Source organism: Opisthocomus hoazin, chromosome 5 (genome assembly GCF_030867145.1).
Source record: "Opisthocomus hoazin isolate bOpiHoa1 chromosome 5, bOpiHoa1.hap1, whole genome shotgun sequence".
Classification (NCBI taxonomy): domain Eukaryota; kingdom Metazoa; phylum Chordata; class Aves; order Opisthocomiformes; family Opisthocomidae; genus Opisthocomus; species Opisthocomus hoazin.
In genome coordinates this window covers 30,804,932-30,827,474 of record NC_134418.1, presented here as the reverse complement: position 1 = coordinate 30,827,474, position 22,543 = coordinate 30,804,932, and the positions used below count along the sequence as shown (strand labels likewise).

The 22,543-nt window shown below is 42.7% G+C and overlaps 1 protein-coding gene across 1 annotated transcript in view; it reads right to left on the bottom strand.

Annotated features, from left to right (window-relative positions):
* Positions 1-22,543, bottom strand: part of FRAS1 (Fraser extracellular matrix complex subunit 1) — a 179,045-nt gene that overhangs the window by 75,033 nt on the left and 81,469 nt on the right. Inside the window, exons 12-19 of the mRNA XM_075422090.1 lie at positions 21,906-22,049; positions 21,457-21,591; positions 13,587-13,730; positions 11,696-11,836; positions 11,134-11,274; positions 10,078-10,251; positions 7,364-7,504; positions 5,188-5,331 (exon numbers count right to left, since the gene is read on the bottom strand). Coding sequence (XP_075278205.1) covers positions 5,188-5,331; positions 7,364-7,504; positions 10,078-10,251; positions 11,134-11,274; positions 11,696-11,836; positions 13,587-13,730; positions 21,457-21,591; positions 21,906-22,049 — 1,164 coding nt within the window. The remainder of the gene's footprint in view (positions 1-5,187; positions 5,332-7,363; positions 7,505-10,077; positions 10,252-11,133; positions 11,275-11,695; positions 11,837-13,586; positions 13,731-21,456; positions 21,592-21,905; positions 22,050-22,543) is intronic.

Here is a 22,543-nt window from a genome sequence, read left to right as displayed (position 1 = left end):
TTCCTTTGCAAGCCTGGAGATGAAAGAGCACACAACCCCAAATAAAAAACCAGAATCGATGCTCATGGTGAATTTGAGGGACATTGGGGAACTAGTGAGAGAGTAAAAGAAGAACTGCTTTGTTTTGGAAAAGATTATTTAAATTTTCCCCAGCAGGCTCCCTTTGAAGAGAGAACTGACAGAAGCGGAGTGTTTTCTTTATGCTTCTCAGTAATACTGCACAGCCATACTTGTTTCCTGCTTCTGCCTTCTCCCTGTCAATCCTCACTCCAGCTCAGCTAGCAGGCAAGTTATGGTCTGTGGGCTCTGGGTTGTCGGAGGCTTCACATCCCATGTTTGTCAGTGCAACACAGTTACTTAATTCCCTTGGACTTCTTCCAGTATCGAAACTGGATTCTTCAGGGCAGCATGTCACCACCGTGCTCGTAGTCCCAGTGCCTCTCTACGACTTTCCTCCCACTGTCCCAACAAAACTTATTCCTGCTGCCCTTTCTGCTGGCTCCAATTTCCTCCTTGTCAATTCACCTCTAGGCAAAAAAAAAAGCACCAACCCACCTTACCTATCACTGATCTTCCTGTAAAGCAAATTTAATTGTGAAGTATAATATAATTACTTACACAGATTTCCATTTCCAGGTTACTTTACTTCCACGCCCTCTTTAGCTTTCTCTTAGCAAGCAAAGGAAACAAAGAAGAGAGTGCCCTTCCTATATGGAAAGTATCTATTATGTATTGTCCCCTCACCTGTCAAGACAAAGCAGGCTGTTTGGGGAGACAAAATCATCTTTAAAACTTTTGTGAATGCTCATAAAGGAAATGAGAGGCATTTCTACCTCTCAGTCCCACCATTTGTGAAGCAATCAACCACTTGTATTGTTTAAATACACCTCCCTTCTTAAGGGCTCTTTAGAAAAAAATTTCCTGCTGTAAGTTTCACACTACAATCTAAGGTAAGCTATGAGGTTTACCACAGAGCATTACTTTAAATCAGTACTTAAAACACCATGCAATTTACAGGCACGTCAGCATACAAACCTTCTCTAGTACCTTACAGTAAATCCAGAAAGAAAATCAGTATGGTTGATTCAGAAGGACACCTAGCACTCACCAGGATATTGTATTTGATTTGCTTGTTGGAAAGGGTTTTTTGCCCCCGTTTAAAAGATCTGAAAGGGAATTTGTCACACAAACAAGTGAGATGAACTCCTGGTGAAGTGCCACCACGTTTGCAGGGATCTGCCTGCTTCTTCTGACAAGGGTGGGAGCTTCTCCAGGCAGCGTAAGGTGGGAAATCCAGCTGGATGGTGCCTGGCACAAGTGAGCCCAGACCAAAGCAGGGAAATGATCTTCCATTTTCCTCCTCTGGCAGCTCAGCTGTTAATTTCTGTAGGAGTTTGCACACCAGTGACTAAGTAGAGCTAAGCCCCCAATTTCCCTCTTACTCTGCTCAGCGAAACTCCAGCTCTTTGCGATGATATCAATGTCTCTAAGAGTACAGCAACAGCTCATTAATTTTACAAGGAGCTGAATATATTTCTTGTTTTCAGAGTGTCCCTTCTGGAATTTTAAGAGCAAGGCAGAAAGTCTTGTTACAGGCATCCTACTGAGTGAGCTCTTCTGGTTTATCTTTGAACGTTTTTCACAGCTGCACACAGCCTAAGAAAGCACGGGCCTGAGCAGCTGAATATGGGGACTGGGAGTTCCCTTTCAAGGAAGGTGCAGCTGGAAGTTAAGACAGGACCTTGGAGGATACTGTACCAGTGAGTGTTTTGCTTTTCATTTTACGCCAGCTGCCCTTGCTGCTAATCCTGGTAGGTAGTCCTTCGCATCCTTTCACGCCTTAGCTGAGCACCCAGTGGAGCTCAGTCTGTGAACTCCTTGCTTTGCTCACTGCACAGTTCCTCTGCATTTTTCTAATTGCCCTTCCACCAAGTCAGGAAAAGATCAATGAGGAAACCTTGAAACAGGCTTCTGATTTATTCAAATCAGAAAAGTAAGCACAGGGGTTTATGAGCAGGACAACAGTTTCAGTGATGGTGCTATTTTTTTAGGCTAGTGACTGCAATGTTTCCTGAAGATCAAGCTGTCTTGGATAAGAGGGAGACGAAAACCCAAATGTGTTTTCAGACCAGGAAAACAAAAAATACAGAAGCCCTGAGACTCAACAGGTGACGGCTGAAGCCACAAACACATTCCTGTACATACACTTTAGCTATAAAATGAAATTAATCAATTGAGCACTCTCAAAGAAGATTGGCACAAATTCAGCATGCCCAAACCAGACCTTCGAAACTCATTGATCTTTTGAAACTTGAGGTCATTTTGTCTTTTTTCTGCTTCCATTTGAAATGCTTATTTGATAAACTACTGAAAACAAGATCTTTTTTCTATTAACAAGGCAAATGTTCCAATCCTCGTTCAAGTAACATGTACAATAACATTAATTCACAGTCAATGGTTTCAAGTGACAGTTGGTTTTCTCCATCCTGTATGAAAGATTTCCCCCTGCAGGTCCATAAAGTATGACAGGTGGTTATAATGCACAGTAGTCCTTATAAGTCGTAACACAGTTCTGCCTGGAGGGTTGGGAATTAGAGATAAATGGGAAGATAATTGTAAAAAAATATTGCTTTGGGAAGCAAAGGAAAAAGCTTTGTTAAATTCAGACGCAAATCATATACTATGCAAGTGTCAGGGGTTTTAATGTTCTCTTTTATGGGACAGTTGCTCTTTAACTGGTAATTGATAACTTGCAAGAGCAAATTTAGCATTTTAATCAGTGCTGAATGAGAAGAATGAGCAAAATTTAACAACCTGGATATGGAGCTCTTTATCTCTAGTAGAGCTGGCAACACATATCCTTTGCTTAAACATCAGACATAAATTTGGCACAAAGAGCAATACACTTCAGATTGCAGATCCGAGACCAAAGCACAACTTTTTTAAAGGCAACAAATAACTATGTTCCTCTACAAGGATTTTCAAACCCTCAGTTAGACAATGAAACATTGATGCATCTATGTGCAAGATCATGTGAACATTAAGGGTTCCCATGTTACAAGCATTATCTCTACTGGCCTCTTGAAGGCGGGACTGACACAAGTGCGTAACACAGCAAGACTAAGGTCAGAGCTGGGAGGAGGAAACGTGTCTCCTTGAGCTCCTTACTATGTTGCACCTGAGAAGCCTTCTCTCCTGTTTTGGGGGCATAGATCCAAACACTCAATACTGACACCAAGCGATGCCAGGCACGGTGAACCAAGCCTTGAAAACATGTTTCTACTTCGAGAATACAAGTCTCCAAAGAGTGGACCATGTTCACGACCCCTACAGGGCTTAAAAATAAAGCTTGTTAGCTTGCAAGGAAAGGATGCATCACCGAACTGCAATTGCTTTGGAGCCCAGAAAGCCAGGAAAAGTTCTTTGCAGATGATTCATCACTGTCAGTGTAGTGCATCTGGAGGTCAAACCTTGCCCTCCACATTGCCTGAGTGAGCCCATTGCTTCCAGTTTCTGTTCCTCATTATTGCCAGGCACTGTGACATCTACCTAATAACCTGGCATGTGGGGAGCACACTTAATGCTTCATGACACCTCACCAAACTTACAGGTAACAGCACTATAAAGGGGATAATTAAAGCACACAGCATGCAGCAAGCAGCAGAGCAAATCCTCCTCAGAAAGAATCCTGGTTTATGATAAACGGTACTAAGTTCTTCCAATGAAATTTACAGCTGGAAGACCACATTTCCACAGGAAGCATAATGCAAAGTAATGGGAAAATAAGATGGAATAAATAAAGTGCATACAGCTACGACGTGACAGGACATTAATGAGTAAAACTGTAGCCCCTGAAATTTTACAGGGTAGAGAGTGCTCTTTACACTAAAATGCTGAATTGTTTCCATATTGCAATTACTTGACTGTATGAAACATCTTGACTCCCCAGCCTGGTTTCTTGTATACCTAAGGAGCTGTACAATACTTCTAGGATATTTTCCTACTCTTCAGATACTTTGTTTCCCCCTCTCTCTTTGTCTCTGCAGACAAAACAATAATTGATGCTTAAAAGGAAGATAAAAAAACAGTTCATAAAATTAATCAGTGCAAAGAAACAGGTCTTTCACAAAAAAACCCCAAAATATATGTAAACAAAAAGAAGCCTCTGTGGAGGGGAATCACCTATATTCAATTGAGAACAATAGCCTCTCAATGGATATATTTATTACACCTAATGCATTTCTCCCTTTTCTTAGGATTTCTTATCTCATTTGGAACTGTTCAGCCTAGATTAAGCCTCACACATCATATCTTTTTTTGATAAAGAAAAAAATGGCTTGATAAAGCTCAGAAATTGTTGGAGAAGTTCCCAAGATATGTTTTTACATGTCTGCATGATGGATTAAAAGTGATCTTCCTTTTTAAACAGATAAAGGCAATTGGTGGCTTCTGATGATAGGCTTAAGTGCAGGCACCAAGCACCCACAAAGTATAACTCCTATACAGGAATCCTATTACCTCCCAAAAATGCACAGAGCAATGCTAGCTGTGCCAGTTTTGCTTCAGGGCCCCATAACTGCTTCTCTGAATCACAAATGCTTCCTTAACTCATTTTATGGAAGCTCTCTGCAGGACCTCAGCAGCTTTCCTGGCTCTGGGTCCCCCAGATCTGGCTCTATGGTGACAGGCAGTATGCTGTAAAGCCCAGGCTGGAGCAAGACACAGATAAGCAGTTGGCCTGGCAAAGGCAAGCATATTGCTACTCAGCAGACCAGAGCTTGCAGCCCATCCTAGTGTCAAAAGCATGCTCATTATGATATTAGTATGTATGTGAATGCTCTGACGATTCCCAGACATACTGGTGCATACATATGACCTCAAGTCTTCACACCAAACCATGCAGCAGCAAGCCTGGCAAAGGAGAGCCTTGTCTCCCTATCTCTGCTACCTGCCTTACACAATTTGCAACTCAATTCATGCAGCTCTAGTAAAAGATATGTACAGCATGAGTAGCAAGTGGCTTTTCTATATACTATGCACACTGGAGAGTTGTCTCACGGTATTTTCATGTGTGACATTTTACTCATAACAGGCATCTTGACTTCTTCATGGTGTGTACTCAAGTAGCTGGTTATGCCACAGAAAGACCATCACACTGCATGAGCCACACCATCTCCTCTTACTTACCCACACAATATCCCACCAGGTTGAGATACTGCTCTTCCTTGCAGCTAGTCCTGCACTTTCCACTAGCTAGAGTCGCATGGGGGTGGCAGGTTAAGCACTCCAAATCAGAAGGACCATGGCATGTCTTGCAGGATGGATGACAGGCTGGATAAGAAAATCAACACTTGTGTTATGCTCTTGGTATAGTCCAACTTACAATCTCCCCTCCCCAGAAAGCCAGCCCTTATGATCACTTACTCCTACAACGCATGGACATAAAATGATTCAATAGCAGAGCTGTGGTTTGGAAGGCTCTTACATCCACATTTTGAATAAACAAGATGAGAAATAAGTTGTCAATTTAAAGATGTGACTTGTTCACTACAATAATCAAGGTATAGCTCTATAAAAAATACAAAATATAAAGAGATTTCCCTCTTATTCCTCCCTCCAGCATATGCTTGTGCACATAAAAAAGAGCAGGATGCACAGGGGAGACAAATTAAACATCTTGGGATTGTATGAACATCATAGTAGCATGAGTTCGATATTCACGAGTGGAAAATCCAGGAATTATTTCTGCACAAATCCCCCCCAAACCAAAACCTATAAAACCTGAATGCCATGCCAGCTCATTAGCTATTCTGTCTGCTAAAAGTGCAACAAAAAGATTGCAGAGAAAGTGGTTAAGATTGCTCAAAAATATTTCACTCAGACTGCTTTTGTATCCTTCCACCTTTAAAGACAGATGCCGTATTTCCATTATTTCCATGCTACTGCATCTGAGGGAGACAGAAATACTATAGCTAATGATCTGTAAAAATTCTTAACAACTACTTACAAAGCTCTTCTCTGAATAAAAGCACACAACTTCAAAACTCTCCCACCTCAGGGCTCCCCCAGGCTACACACAATTGCTCACTCCCCACAGGAAGCTGGGTGTCTTGCAGCTGCCACAGCATAAGGCTCCAGTGTTTAAGACCTAACGCATCACATCCCACCATCTTCTCAGCTTCTCAGAAATCATGCCCATGAATCCAGCGCTCAAGAACAATCAATTTTCTAGACACACCTATATTAACTGAGCTTCACTGTTCAAAAACCGCAGGAGATCTAAGCTGGCAGCATACAGAAAGATGACACTTTCCTGACACAGAAGTTTTGTTTCTCAGACATTTGCATAAGCCTGAAACTGCATAATGCAGTGTTCAGCAGTTACCTCAGCTCTAAGGTGGCAGTTCACCACCTCAGAATTGATGAATCTTTATAATGGCCTGCCAAATAAATGTATTTATAGAGTTGTTCCTTGGATGAACAAATTAAGCAACGGACTTTAGAAGAGGTTTCTCTCTCTAAACTTGAGGCATCCCAGGAAAGTGCCAGTGAATTTCTCCTACTGCCAGAACAGATACATGGATGCCTGACCCAATGAATCTATCATAAAACAGCAGACAACTTTCAGATGACCTTGAAGGGACTAATCAGATTTCAAACGCCTGCGTTTCCTCACCCATTGTACTTAGCAGCTCATAATGAACGCCATACCCCAAAGGCCACCATTTTCTGCCAGTGGCAAACAGGATTTAATTGTTGCAGTCACTCAGAAGGTCAGTAGTCACACTCCTCTGCTTAGATGAGATCGAACAAGCTGAAGGCCACTTGCTGACTTGTGGGCAAGGCTGAGACACAAATAAATAATGCTGTCCCCACTGCCAATGAGGCACATTCATAGATGTAATGGCTTTTCTCCTGTACTTGCAGAATTCCTTCCTTCTAAACCCAGCCCTATAGCCAACTGTGGATTAAAAATAAAGCTAATTCATACAGACAAGGTGCTTATGTAGCCTAATAAAAGCAGCCCGTGCTTCAGTGCTGTCCTGTAAAGACCTCTTCTGACACAGCGTGCTGGCTGAGAACATCATCCAAGCCTACTGAAATGAAATACAAAAAAATCTTCAGGGAAACAGTCCAGAGGAGCAAAACTAATTAGAATTTATGATTCAATGTGTACGCCTCTATCCCATTAGGAGGAGATTCCATTTCCTGAAATTGGACTATCCTATTCTCCCCTGAAAATACTTAAATAGCCTCATATAAATCTGACAGCATCTCTAATTACATTGAGAAATACATTACAAAATGTGTATGCAATGAAATTCAGCAGTATAAGCTGCAGGTGCCTGCACTATGCACTCACAGTAGCAGCGATCTTCGTGGCTGAACAGCCCCTCTGGGCACTCGGAGAGGCATCTGCCTTCAAGCAGGACGTGGGAAGACAGACAAGCCGTACAGTCCTGAGAAGTGTTCCCCACACAGCCTGCACAGGAGGAGTGGCACTCTGCAGTGAATGGAAAAACAAGAAGACAGAGAGCGCCAAATGAGTTCTAGCTTATCTTGGTTGTTACAGTCCCAGAGTATGGCTAGATTGCTTTCTCCCTGGTGACGACAGGAAGGTATTTCCTTTACAGGATTCTCTGCTTTTGAAAGGTAGAAAGGGGCAGAAGTACAAAGGCTGTATAGCACACTTCTTGAAGATAAGGAGCAACCAAAGACAGCTGCATATTTCATCCTTCTTTGCACCCACACAATTAATTACTGAAATAGAAAGCTGAGATGCACTTTGCCGTGTAACACCATTCTCCTCCCCATATGAGCTCTGGCATTCTGTAAACTAACCAGATTCTGAAATCATCTTTAGCTATCACCCAACAGTTGCTTCGGGAAGGATTTTCTATCCAGCATCACTGCATGGCTATCATCAGCCATTCTGGAACAGTAACAGCAAATATACATAGAAGTGGGCTGGCCACCTGACTTTACAGCTTGAGAAGTGAACGCTTATTACCACGATGATTCAGCAAGAATGAAAATAACGCAGTTAAAAAGTTAGACTTCTTCACCTTCCCTGGTATGGACCCTAAAACAAGCCATCTTTAACTAAGTAATCTCATAAATAAATACATAAACTCATTAATTAAAACTCTAGTAATTAGAGCAGTGTCTTGAGGCCACAGGTTCGACTGTGTGAGTCTCCGTTAAAGACAGAGAGATGTCCTGCTCTCTAGGGAGACAACACAGACACAGGGCTGGAGAGAAGAAATGAAATGAAATAAAATGATTTACACAAGTCCACTTAGCTGTCTGCCAGAGAGCCAGGGAGAGACATCGGGGATCCTCATCGCAAATGCAATGTCTCCAGGACTATCTTTGGCTCAAGTGACTCAAATCGTATCAGAGAGAAACTTCTTACAGTTGCATCAGGGAAATCTCAAGCATTAGGAAAATAAAGAGAGATTTCCGTGGTTTGGCGAGAAATTCACAGTGACACAGGTAAAACCTTCAAACCCAGCATTTTAAACTACATATGAATGTGCTTCTGTTCTGCATAGATAATGCAGGCACAGTATATGCTGGTTGTAGGCTTACTTTTTCATAAAGGTGCACCTACAAACCTTGCATGAGTATTTTACAGGAGTAGCTCAAAGTTTGAAATCTTGAATCTTCACACCCTTCTGCAATAAATCAAACTACTATTCTAATGCCATTACTAATACTGCAGAGCTAATAAAATGAGGGGCTGTGCTGGCATTCCTGCCCAATGACGTAATTCAGCACTGTCACTGAACTCTGCTCAGGCCCGTTTGTACAGGTCTGTTCACCCATCTGAGGCAGTGGTATATAGATTTCTTCACTCATCTATACCATAATCTGGACTGAGCCAAGAAAACCCACTACCTGCCAAGAAATGGCCACTGCATGGATTGGATGCCTTCAGCAACCAATCCAAAGCACTGGATACCTTATGGTCTGTGTAGGTCACTGTTACAAACAGAAACATTCCACCAAAAAAAGTCACTTCTTCCTTTTTTAAGATCCCCTAAAGTAAAAAAATGAGCTTGTACAGAGTCTTTCCATCAAGTTGAGATGAAGAGGTAAAATCAAAATAAATGGATTTCAAATTACTTCCACTTTTAGAAAATGCTTTTTCAACAGGAAGAAATGGCCATCAGTAGTGTTGTTGCTATTGTTATTACTATTTCTTTACTTCAGTGCTGTAGAGTCACTGTCTCTATGACTGGTCTTTCCACACAGGGAAATCACTGCCATTTCTGAAAGTATCATTTCTCTTTAGACTTAGGGCGGGCTGTGCTGGCACAAGATGTTCACAGGCTAATTCTTCAGCCTGCCTCTGTCTGCATTATTTTCAAGATAATGCAACAGGTTTGTTGCACAGACATCCACACCAGCTGCCACAAGCTCTGTATAGCCAGCCAGACTGGCTTATTGATTCACCCAGTAAACATTCTTTGCTGAAGTCCACAACTGTTTTCCCTCAAAGCAATGTGAAACCACAAATATCCCCAATGCACATCATGTTACCCTCTTTTCCAGACTCTAGTCTTCATGGAAATGCTTCCTACTTGGTATTTCAGGAGCACTGATGGCACATGTGCTGCAGGGCATATATCAAAAGAGCTTCCTCAAAAGAAAAGACTGCTGTGGGATGTCTTGACCTGCTCCAAAGGCTAACAAGGATACAGCTCAGTCTCTTCTGAAAAGCATTTAAGGATTAATCCTGCTTCAAAATAAGCCAGTGGTAAAAATCACATACCCAACTTCAATGAAAAGAAAGCTAAGCTAAGCTGTGCAGACTTGAACACAGTCATTTAAAAAAAAAGTACCAGAATCCTTCAGTCACAAATTATACGTAGAGTATATTTTCCCTCAAAAGCACTAGTAAACGCCATTCTGAAAGTTACTGAGTTTAAACATTCAAGACTGTTGCCAGGCAAACACAGGAACTCAAAGCACGTTAAGAATCAAACATCGTACAAGATCACCCTGAATGCCTAAAATCCAGCGCAGCCCTGTGCTGAAGGCTTTGAGCAGCTGTTCCCATCCTCTACTCACGTTTGCAGACTCCTGTGCTATCCACATAGAATTGGGCTTGGCAGTGAGACAGGCAAAGGCCGTGTACAGCTCCTTCCATGGGCTGGTGAGGCTGCAGTATGTCCTTCGGTGCCCTGCACTGCAGACAATGAGAGGCCTCTGGGCCGACGCAGGTGCAGCAGGATGGGTGGCAACCTGTGCACAGGTCAACAGAGCAGTCAGAGCTGCAGCTCTAAGGACAGCTTTCTCAGAGAGATGGACAAGGCCCAGAAACATGGGCATCTGGTTGTAAACGTGAGAGACAAAGGGGAGAAAACACTGATTTGGACCCTCTTGTTCATCCCTTTTTCCAGTTTTGTATTGCTGTAGACAGTCTGATACTCAAAGAGCTAGCAAAGAGCATACACCTTGCAGCGACTCACAAGCTACGAACTCTGTTCCATAAACAGACAAGGTGCTGTATTTTCTGTAATGGAACAGGTATTTTAGAAAAGTACTTTAACATGTTTCCCCCCACTCCCACATAACAGCCCTTTTCTTGAATAAAGTTGATGAACAAATAATGTTGGGAAAAAACTGCGGCACTGTGCCACAGGCAGTCAATTTTCCCTTAATTTCTGGAACTGCAACAGTGAACACAATCTCACTAGGAGAGATAGCAAGAAATTACAGTCTGAAGGGCTCACAGGAAGAATAAATTCATCTTCCAAATTTTCAGGTTTTCCATTGCTGCAAAAATTACCTCAGTCTTAGCAAATCTACTATGTGTGTGTAGAAATTCATCCACTTCTTAACTCGTGTCAAGAAAAGCTTCACAGCAATGTACATTTATTTCAAGAGCATGGAGAGAAAAAAAAAAACAAACCAAGATCACCAGATCCTGAGATATGCAGAAAACATTTGAGAAAATATGCTTTTTCTCAAAGTAGAAAACAATCAGCAGGCAAACACAAGAATTACTCATTGACCAGTTCAGCACAGGATAAAGGATCAGCATCATAGCTGGTACCAACAAAAGCCAATATAGATACACTGGTTTATAGCAGCTGGGGAACTTTCTCCAAGTACATAGCTTACCCTTGCAGATGTTGTGATCTTGGTAAAAACCCTCTCCACAGCCCTGCAGGCACTGGCCCTGGTGCAGTGCCAGAGGAAAGGAACAGGAGGTGCAGTGAGTGGCCAGAGGTCCCTCACATGTGGAGCATGAATCATGACAAGCTGATAAAGAAAGAGCACACAGAACTGAAATATCCCATTTTTCCCCCTTGAGAATAGTATTGCTGACTACAGCCTCTTCCAGCCAATAGTGAAAACTCCCAGATGGCATGATATTCAGCTATATGAACTAATGAGAGCAGAAGTGCACGTGTATTAATAACTACTAACAGTAATAACTCTCACTCACACAGTGTTTTGAATATGTATCTCAGCATGTCTTAATATGCTTTGCAAGGCAAAGAGGTTATTTAAAACAATCTATCACAAGTGAACAAAGAAAACAAACAATGAAATTCCCTGTCCCCGCTCACACTTCTGTGCTCTTAACATTTCCTCCCCAAGGGTAAACATCTGAGGAAAAGACAACATGCGGAGGGTGCCTCGAGAGCCTTAGAAAAGGTCACGCAAATATGCCTCTTACCTCTGCATCTTCCATTGCTACTTGGGAAATATCCATCTGGGCACTCTGAAATGCACTTCCCATCATGTAACAACTTCTCTGAAGCACAGGTCAAACACCTGGGTTGGTCTGAATAGCATGTTTCACAGAACTGGTCACAAGCTGCCAACGAGGACAGCTCATTAATGAATTGCACTCAATAGCAAAGAATAACAGAGCCATCAACCTGGCCACATAGATAAAATAAAGCAAGCCAACCATGCCTTGTCCTTTCTTTGTCACAAAGGCATTTTTAAACATTCCTCTCCAGCACATGCAACATTTTGCACTGCCCTGGAATAAGTAGTGACATTCACAGAGGTAGATGTGTCAGTGCAGACAGGTATTCACTGACCTGTATCCCATCTAGGTCTCTGAGTAAGTACAAATACCAGAAATGGGTCTACACCAGCACTCCCTCTGCTCCTGACACAACCCCCTCCAGCTAATGGAGTATTTTTTTCCTGTTCACCACCTGTCTGTGAACAGGGAGCACCATTCTGAACAATGTCACTTATGAAAACCATCTCATAAATCTTTACATAGCTTTGTACAACAAGCATCAGTTATCAGACTGTTCAGGAAGTAAAAGATGGGGGAAAAGTTGATCAAAAAAATTTTAAGCACACCCCTCCCTTTTTCTTCGAGTCAAAGTTTTAAGCATGAAAATGCATCTAAAATCAAGCATGATGATGTTGCTTAGCAATCCCTGTGGTCTATACTCTCCCTGGCAGTCAGTTCTGAAGCTAATTGACCTGTTGTCTAAAAGCAGTATGAGACCCTGGCTTCCCTAAGTCAGTAGCACTACTGCTGCTGTATATTCAGAAGGGCCAAGCATTTCACTTCACCAATTTTTGTTTCTTTTCACCAGTCAGACAGCCTCTCTTCAAAACCGCTTACAGCTCTCCAGTTGGGTTTTAAAAGGCATGGTTTTGGTAGAAGATGAAAGGCCTGAATCCTGGAGGTTGTGAGGAACAGCTATGAGAAATCATTGGCAATAAAAATAAAAATTATGGCCAAGCTGCATCCAAGTTAAGCTTCCTTTTGAGCTTAAATGATTTTCAGCTACAGATGTAAGATTTCAAGCCTGCACACTTCAACATACAGGTGAATAATATTTACTGGTATGGACACCAACCAAACTGAAGAGGAACCTGGTCAAAGTGAAATTCATCCAGAAGCGACCAGAATAGCAACAATTTTGTCAATGTGCTCCAGGTTTTAAGGCCTCTCTAGCTAAATGTGGCTGAGACAGACCTGCATGAACGCAGAGAACCCCTGCGTCATTTCTACTGACTATGCTGGCCAGTTCTTCAAAGCAGCTGGAGGTGGCTGTCAGCAGAAATCCAGTCTTGACCTGAATGGTTGTGGCAAATTTTAGATTCTTTACTTATCTGAGATTTTTCTCCTCTCCATGATCCATTTGACTTAGGTCTTTTAATTCCCTTCAGCCATGTTGTCCCCTTTTCTCAGCAAACCCTCCCAGCTCCCAAGTCTCATCTGTTGTGCAGGTATTCGTTACTGTGATGCTGAATTATAATCAAATTTACAGAAAACTGCTGGCAATGGCCATTTTTCTTTCCACAGACAAACGGATTTGTCAAGCCCTCAGAAACAGCTTAGTTAGGCTTTCAAGCTGTTAAGTGAGGGAACAAACCTTGAACTTTTCAGCATCTGATTAGCTAAAATGAATTAATAATCTTACAAAGAAACAACAGCTTTCCTCGTCCGGTATTTATGCACAAGGTGCATCTGGCTTCTTAGATATGAGTAAAATCACAGCTGCTGCATAGCTAAATTAAATATTGATTCCTTTTTTTTTCAGAGCATTTCTCAAAATTCTTGCAATTGGAGGAAGAAAACAGGTATTTACCGCTGCAGATTCCATCCTTTGTATAAAATCCCTGTCCACAGCTGGCCACACAGAGTCCTGCTTTTAGCACGTGTGATGTGTCTTTGCAGGACAAACAATTGTTCTCAGCAGCACTCCAGCATGAGGAACAGGACTCGTGACAAGCTGCAGGAAAGAAATCAATCAGCTTCCAATCATCTCTTTAAAATGAAGAATTTGCAGTAATCCACTTTTTTTGCAGTTTTGTTCCTTAAATTCACAGGCATTCACTGCTTCAGAAAAGCAAAAGAAAATGAAAAAACACTGCTCTTCTCATGTTAGCATCTCTCATCCAAGCCATCTCGGGGGTACAATTTACAGCTTCATTTTGTATGTGCAATATGACATGCAGTATACATCAGAGCAGTTTCTGTAGCTGTAATCAGACCAGGAGGAGTGTTGGTAACACTGTTAAGTCCTGTTCATCCTGGTGCTAGGGGCTGTGCAAACACAAAGCGGAATGGGAAGAAATCCCATCACTACTTAAAAACAGACCTGCAGTCAGATCCTTGCAGTGACAACTTACATTAACCCAGCACCATGTACAAACCCAGAATTCGACTGCAGGGCTGCAATCAAGACCCTGTAAAATTAAAACCAAGATAGCCTGCTTCTAGAAACAACTCTTCTTGCCCTTCCAGGACTCTGCACCAGCGCAGAAGTAACCGACTTCTGGCTGTTGGCCAATCTGGTCAGGCAGGGCAGAAATCCTCATGTGCTCAGACTGAGTAATTCCCGGAAAAAAGGTGGGCAGTTGGTCCCAGGTCCAGTACAGCGGGCACTGCATATCTTTTCCTTGACATTGCTAGCAGAAGAGAAGGTGTATTCTGTCACTGAGTTGAGATACCAGCTACTTTCTCTCTGAGTGAGCCATGTATCATGGCTGGGACACAGCAACGTTTCAGATACTCCTGAAGTATATCACATTCCTGCAATGCAGGCAGTATAAACATCCTCTCTACAGCATCTGGGTACAGGAACACATAAGCAGAAGAGAGTGATACTTGAGCATGATGATGTCTTACAATTAAACTAATAACTGTATGGAGATCAATTCTGCCTCCCAAAACAGCTGTTGAACAAGCCACCTTATTCAAAACTGTACACATTCAGCTGTGAGGGAAATTCAGCCCACTGCGGCTACTGTTCATGGAATCTGTGATGCAGACTCATGTTAAATCCTGTGCTACCAGTGCTTGCAGGAACTGTGCAAATTATAGTTCTTATAGCTATTAGATTTTTTTCTCGATTACACCCAAATATGTTGCAAACGTGTTCTTAAACTTATTATTTCACAATAAGGCAGGTACATTCTTGTGCTCCCAGCCATAGCAGGTGGGAGAAAACAAAACTTTTTGACGTTTGCCCTGTACCTGCAAACACGTCTGAAGTTGCAGCCACCCACGAAAAACTCATCTGTGAGTAGTCTCAGTGTGACACAGGAACCAGTGGCCGCAGGGGTATGTCAATTATGCTCATTGACATAACTAAGAGCACATTTACATACAGAACAGTGACAAACGCAAACACCCTCCTGCCTAAATAAATCCCCTAAGTGAGAGACAATTCATCCTCTCCTCAATAAAAGGCGAGAGTGAAAGTGTTTGCAATCCAGATAGCTGTAAGTTTACAGCAAACCAGTGATCACCACTACTCCCATCTCACTCCTGTATGCATGGTTTCTACGCTTCTTCTGTCTGCTTGACACCATAGTTGCTCTTGGGTTTGTTAATTAATGAGATAGAGCACCTATGTTTGTGCTTATATATGAGTCACACTGCACAGCATAAGACAAACACCCCATCTTAGTGGATCTCACTGCTCCCCAAGGCAGGGAAGTGTTATCATCTCCATCTCATACACAGGGAGCTGAAACACAGGGATATGACGTGACATGCATGGAGTTAGAACAGGGAGTGTTTAGGGGGCCAAGACATGGGACATATGAGTTCATGTCCAGCACATGGTCCTTTGACATTCTGGATGTTCCTTCTGTACACTTCCACCTTTCTTTAGTTTTCCTTTCCTCATCCTCTTCTATTGCCCTGTAACTAGCTGCTTGCTTCCCCCTTTCTCACCTCCCTGCATCTTTTTGCCCCTCCTTATTCCCGATCTCTCCAGAACGCTATGGCTCTTCTAGCTCCTGAACACTCCTATGCGAGGAGTATGTCATATGTATGCTGGGCACCCTGTCCCCAAAAGGATCTTCCCCCCCCCCCCCGCCCCCACTAGACCAAGTGCCGTCACCCCTATCAAGCACATCTAATTGTGGCTGAATCACCACACAATGAATACCAAATACCCCATCCCGAGGTAACGATTGTGCATACTTTTCTGCTCCAGTTGATAATTTCCCTTGCTGATAAAAAGTTGCACCTCATTTCAGCTTGGATGATTCTCAGGGCACGTCTACACTCGAAAGTTAACTGCAGGGTTCATGCTGTAAATTCCTAAGTACTCAAATGTCCTCACTTCACCTTCTAGACATTGGGTGTTTTGCTCCTCTCCGAGCTCACTCTAACTTTCAACATCTTTTTGAAAGTGTGGGCCACAGGACTTGGATCCTTTAATTGTAGACTTCCCACTGCACAGCTTGACCCCCTTGCTGTTTAACCTGCCTCAATATGTTGACACCTCTGAACACACCCAGTTATTTGTAAAGTTCTCAAGTCCTCTCTGGAGATGCTGCTCCTTTCCAAGAGATGTTTTTCTCTCCTGGCAGCCTGGCCACTGGACTCTGTTTTTAAACAGGCAGCCTTGCATACACCTGTATTAAAAATGCACTTCCGATGAAAGCCAGGTCAGTTGGGCAAATGTGCTTTGGCTCCCACCATGCATCATCTGCTCCTTGCACTAGACCAAGTGCTCCTGAGCAGATTCTCACCTCAATCTCTTCTCTCAAGCTGTCCTTCTGTGTAGGTCAAAATAACGTTCTTACCTCCTGCCAGCACGACATTTTGCTGGATGTAAGTCTACCATAAACAACACTCATGCTGGAAAGGTCTTTGGCATGGCTGGACCACATTCCAGGCTCTCTCTCTGGAGAGGGTGTCCAGCAGTATTGCTTCTCTGCCACAGCCTGCACATGTTCTGCTGGTCTTTTGTCACCACCACCACCACAGTCCTTGCCCACAGCTACTTGCAGTGCAAACAACCCTCCCTCCCAGCTCACCTTCCCTTCTGGCTCTGGCTCTCTTAAGCCCTTCTACAGACACACGGCCATAGGGCTAATACAGCAGCAGAGAGACCAGTTGAGCCCACTCACCCGTTCTCTGCTGCCAAAAGAAACTCATCACAAATGTTACTCTAAACACAGCCATCAAGAAAGACAGTGAGAGAAGAAGGCAGAGTGTTTCAGACAAGATGGGCTAAGAGCACTCCTGGTGTCACACTGCCACTGGGGAAACCTGTAATGTCTACTCTCTAGCCAGGTAATGATACAAACCAGCACAGTCTGCAGGCTGGAGGAGTTTAAGATATGACTTTATTTCCTCTCTCCAGTTCCCAGTTGGCTCTCACCAACCCTTAGCAAAGATCCTACAAATCCACTCCTGGGTATCACAGCAGCTTTTAAGTCTTCTAGTGAGGCCGCTGTTGTGTTAAAATTGAATGTCTTCCTAGATTTGGGATGACTTCTGTGACATCTCAGCTATGGAAAGGCTACAATGAGAAAAGTAAAGATGAAGTGCAACCTACCAGAGGTCATCAGACCTTCTGAGAAGCTGCAGTGAATTTGGCAAACTGATATGAAACAGATCCTCTGGACTCCAAGCTACTAGACAGAGATCAGGCCCAAATGGCTTGAGACAGAAAGGGACAGAAAGGGAGGGGATCTAACTAGCAGAGTTTGGAAGAAAGGAAGGAAAGGAACAAAGAATGCAATCCGATTTTTAGCGAGACAGCCACATTTAGCATTTGGAAGCAGTGCAAACAACTCAAAGTGCAAGATCGGTAACAATTTCCTCAGGTGGGCCAACAACAACAAAAAAATGCTTCCAGCAAGAGACTCAGCTCTGATGTGCTGCTCCAATCACCAGCTCTGCTATGCAAGCCCTCCCCGAGAACAGGCTGCATGGACTCCTCTGACACAGCCGTTTCTGTATGCAAGGTGCCAAGCGCCTCCAGGGGTTATCAGCTGCCAGTCTCCAGATGACAAACACGCACAGCCCGATTCATGCTCCTACAGATGCAATCCTTCACTTCTCGTGCTTGCAGCGACAGGCACCAGGCCATTTATTTTCACATCTTGAGGACTTTTTTGTCCCAAGTCCAGCAGCTACTAAATCTCAGCCAATATCTCCACTCTGCCATGAGATTGTACAACTGCAGCTGGAGTTGTAAGCAATGGATCCCCAATGTCTAGGACCTGAGTTCACGCAGCTGGAACAGCAGCCCCAACCCATTCCTGCCCTGCGTTTACACACACTCACGCACACCCTCCCTGCAGAAGCTTTGGCTCTTTCAGCACTGGATCACTGCCAGACTCGGCAGCTGTCCCTTGCCCCAACACCCAGTCACTAACTGCACTGAAAAAGGAGGGGGAAAAAATGGAAGCATTCAATGAGCCACTGTCAGCTAAAGCATCTTTGCCTACAGCAATGAAGCTGCTGTGTGAAAATAAATCAACAGAAGTGACCGCACTGCAAGGAAACTGTTTTCACCCTTTCTGGCTATTTTCAGTTCAGATTTGTAGGGGACGTTTTGCCTTACCTCCTCCCTTCAGTGTGGGTACTGAACTTCTATGAAAGACCCTGCAGCTTAACCAGACGCTGCTGCTGAAGGGAAGATGTTCAGAAGAATATAGGTGACCTTCCAATTGCAATACGGTGCGCAGTTACTCTGCCTCAGCTGACATAATGGTATTAATTAAGCTGCAGTAACATGTCTTTCCAGAAAATCAACGTTAAACAGAGAAAACTTCCAGGGTCTCACTTCCTGGTTAAAGCAAGAGCACTCCTGTGGCTCCTGAGCCAACGGGTCTTTTTCTCTGCTCTGTTACTCAGGAGTTGCAGGGGTGTAATGTAGGAATCACACAGAAGTGACACAAGCCCAGGCTTTTGGAAGACAAAATGTCCTGCAAAGTGGTATTTCTGTTCTTTCACGATTGACCAGAAGTCAGAGAATCAATTAAAGAGCCACTACCAAACTGTCTCTTATCTGCATCAGTTATAACATTCCCAGGTCTGACGAAAGCAGGAGGGCTAACGTAAATGGCATCCCAGCAAGAACACAGTAAGAAGTCACTGCTTGGCTTTAGGAAAGCACAGATGGAGTCCAACTGCTCTGTGCTGCATGGTACCATTAACCACCTCTACCCTGCCCTCCTCACCGTGAGCTGGGCAAGTTCACCTTAGTCATCTTCAGTTGTTTATCCTCAAGGTAAGCCTCTGCAGCCAGATATGGCAGAGAAAAACAACAGGTCGTGAATAAAAATTCAATTGCTTTGCTACAGAGTGAGCTGGGTCTGTTAGTGTCAAGTTACACGTCTCAACATTTGCATTTTGGAAGATCAAAGCAGAAACACTTGAGTTCTGCCTAGGCTTTTGAATAATCTTGAAAACATAAATATTAAAGTTAGAAAAATGCAGTGAGAGCACTGAACACTGCAAGTCCTCCCAGCCCTTCTGTTCTACCAGGCAGACATCTTTCATTTTTGCTTCTCTTTGCTTTGCCTTTGGTAGGGGATTTCTTAACTGTTTCCACAGGCCACTTCTGACAAGGAAGACTCCATCTACCATACCATTCTGCTCTAAGCAGTACAAACTGATCCATGATCTTTAAATACACTGCTACAGAACTGAACCTATTACCTTGTATTCTCAACTTTAATTTCTCTTAATGGTTTTAATACTCTATAGAAGCAGGTGGAGGGATGGGGGCAGGAAACAAACCTGGTGTAAGATTAAAACAGGGCAGAGATCACACCACTGTATTCTGAAATTCAAAACAGATTCAATTAGACCAGATGTTATAAAATATGAATAAAAGGAAAGACTAATTCATTGTATTTTGTCACAATGCAGACAACAGTGTTTCAACAAAAGGATGGAGTAAGAAATCTGGTCTTTTTCATCTCCAGAGCAAATTCCTCAAGAGGGCCTTTACTGGAACTGTAGCAATTAACACAGTCTAGTTCATTCCTTTTGTGATTTTGGAACTTGCTTATTGTAGATGTTAAAACCATTGTAGACGTTAAAACCATTATGAGAAAAATATTTCTGAACAGTCTAAGGCTCGTCTGGACAATCAGATCAGAGATTTGTAAAAATAAAGAGGATACAAAGAAAGAGTGAATGGCAATGAATTATGGACCGTATCTGAAATTTAAGACTTTCTCCACTGGTTTGACTTTATGCAGAAAATGCAGCCAGGCAGAACTAAAGCAAATTGGTTTAATTCCCTTGAGGAAATAGGAACAAATTTTCCCAGCAACTTTCAGCTACAAGCATGCGTGACTGCAAATTTGGATGGAAGGTACAATCTGTAATCTACAAACCAGTAATAAAATGAAACATTAGCCTTTCCCTACTGCCTCAGCAGTACATGGGCACTGCCAATTAAAACACTTGGAGCAGGTGGAAAGGAAATGCTAAAATAAAACCAAATGAAGTAGAAGATTATTTGATACTTAAGTCTATAAAATCCTTTGGACTGCGTCTCGGGTTTCTATTTATACGTGCATAATAAGGCCCTAGTCTATAGTCACTGCTGGAGTACAGAGGTTTTTCAGACTTTCAAAACCTGAAACAAGTGGTCAGCTCTTCAAGGAAAAACACTTCAGAAAAGGAAGCAGGACTTACTCTATAGTGCTTTCTCCTGAAATCTGCCAAAAGCCCTCAGCCTGCATTTAATTTTAAGCAGGAGGGCTAGTTCCAAAGAAATTAAAGTGATTGCTCAAGAAGTTAAGCATGTGCTCCACCCTTTTGCTGAAGTAGAGCTGCAGAAATAATTAGAAGTCTTCTAAAAAAGGCCAACATCAAGAGGAGAAAAGTGTTCACTTCAGAGAAAACAATTAACTGTCATGATGAAAAAGTAGCTGCCTTACAGTTTGGGAAAAGTACAAATATTTAAAAGGAGAATGGGAAGCTCATAAAAGCACTATCATAGTTCTGCCAAAGAGAAAACTGTAACTTCACAATCTTATTCTCAGTCTTTGCTAAGATACAGGATTTAGACACATCTCAGTGTTTTATAGAATTACTAATTTACTTTGTAAATATGCTGCCTGAGAACAGTTAATCAAATCAACTTTCAGGAAGAACGCACCATATGAAACAAATGAATAGCAAAACAAAGCAAAAAACTTTTCCAAAAAGCATTTTCTGCAAGCTTTTCTGAGTCCTACCAATCCCCCATTCCTCCAAGCAATTGTCTACGCACCTCAAAGCACCATCCCCTGAAAGGTCTGGCACTAGCAGCTGCAGTTAGTCTGCAGCAAACTCAGAGAAAACCCCCAGGGATCAGACTACCAGGCATGGCTCAGAGTGTTATATCCTTAGTAAAACTAGTCCATACATCCTCCTCTGTACCTTTACCACCACAAAAACCGCAGTAGCATCTCCAAAAGAGAATTCTGAATTGAAAGAGAACAGTGGCGAAAAACTGTTGTGTTCAAAAGCAGAGAGCTTTAGACCAACAGAACTGATCCACTGAGGAATTTTAATGAATATTTCCCCAACCAGTAATCAATATTACACTGCACGACCTAGTTCCTCTGTTCACTCCTTCCTTTACTCTAGGGTGAACATTAACACCTATGTCAACAGCAGATCCCTCAAGAGAGAGTATATCTAATAGCTTGGGCAGAGCTTTTGTCTGCTGTTTCGTGGGGTTTTTTTTTGCTTTGAGTTACCTGTGCAGAGAAGCTGATCCTGAAAGTATCCCTTCCCACACGAAGTCACACACTGCCCGTTCTTCATAAGCAGGGATGTCTGGCACGAGGAGCACTCAAATCCATTGGTACAGGCTGAGCATGTTTCATTGCAGGCTTCCAAGAGAAAGAATAAAGATGTATTAATCCCAAATGTCCTGATGTAGCAAGACTCCCCTGCTCTGATAAAAGGAGACAATTTTGCTTCATTTTTGCTACAGAGTTTTAGAACTTGTGTTTTTCAGGGGCTTCCATCTGAAATCTCCTGAAGTCTTAAGCCCACAGTTACTACTCATTATGTGCCTGAATGCTTTTCCAAACAAAGGCTGGCAATCACTTTATAGTAAGCCTGTAGGATCCCACAAACAGAAGCACGGCATGCAGCAAAGAAATCAGTCATCTGACAGGGTATAACCCCTTGCAGAAATTACCTAAGCAAGTACGCCCATCCTGGTAGAAGCCCAACTCACACATCTCCACACAGCGCCCATTCTGCAGCAGCTTCCTTGTGTCTCGGCAGGCGTTACAGTGATCAAAGGACTGAGAGCAGGTCAGACAGTCTGGGTGGCACTTTACTGGCACAAAGAAAAGATACAAAGGTAAAAACCACCAGCAGCGTTTTCAATCAGGAAGGCACAAAATAATGCATACTCCAAAATCAAAATGAAATTCATCACTTATTTCTGTGATGGTTCAAGGGGTGTTAGTTTTGGAGTGTTGTTTTTTTTTTTTTCCAAGATTCCATGAAAAGGGCTAAATAATATATTGCTGTATTCTAGTATGTCAGAAGTTATTGCAGACTCAGATTTTTCTAGACTATTGATAGAAAGGATATTCATTGTCCACATGGTTTCTCAGCAGTAAAAATCGTAAGTTATCAGGAATTTATGGTCTGAAACAATCAGAATATGAGTTTCCTTCAGTTGAACCCTGCAATAAATCAAAACTGTGTCCATGCCAGGTCAGAGTACAGGTGGCAGACCACTCGCCCTCCAGTCAAAAGCTTTCTGTCACAGCACTGTAGCAAGCATTTCCTGACTACAGGTATTTTCTCAAATGGCATGGCTGC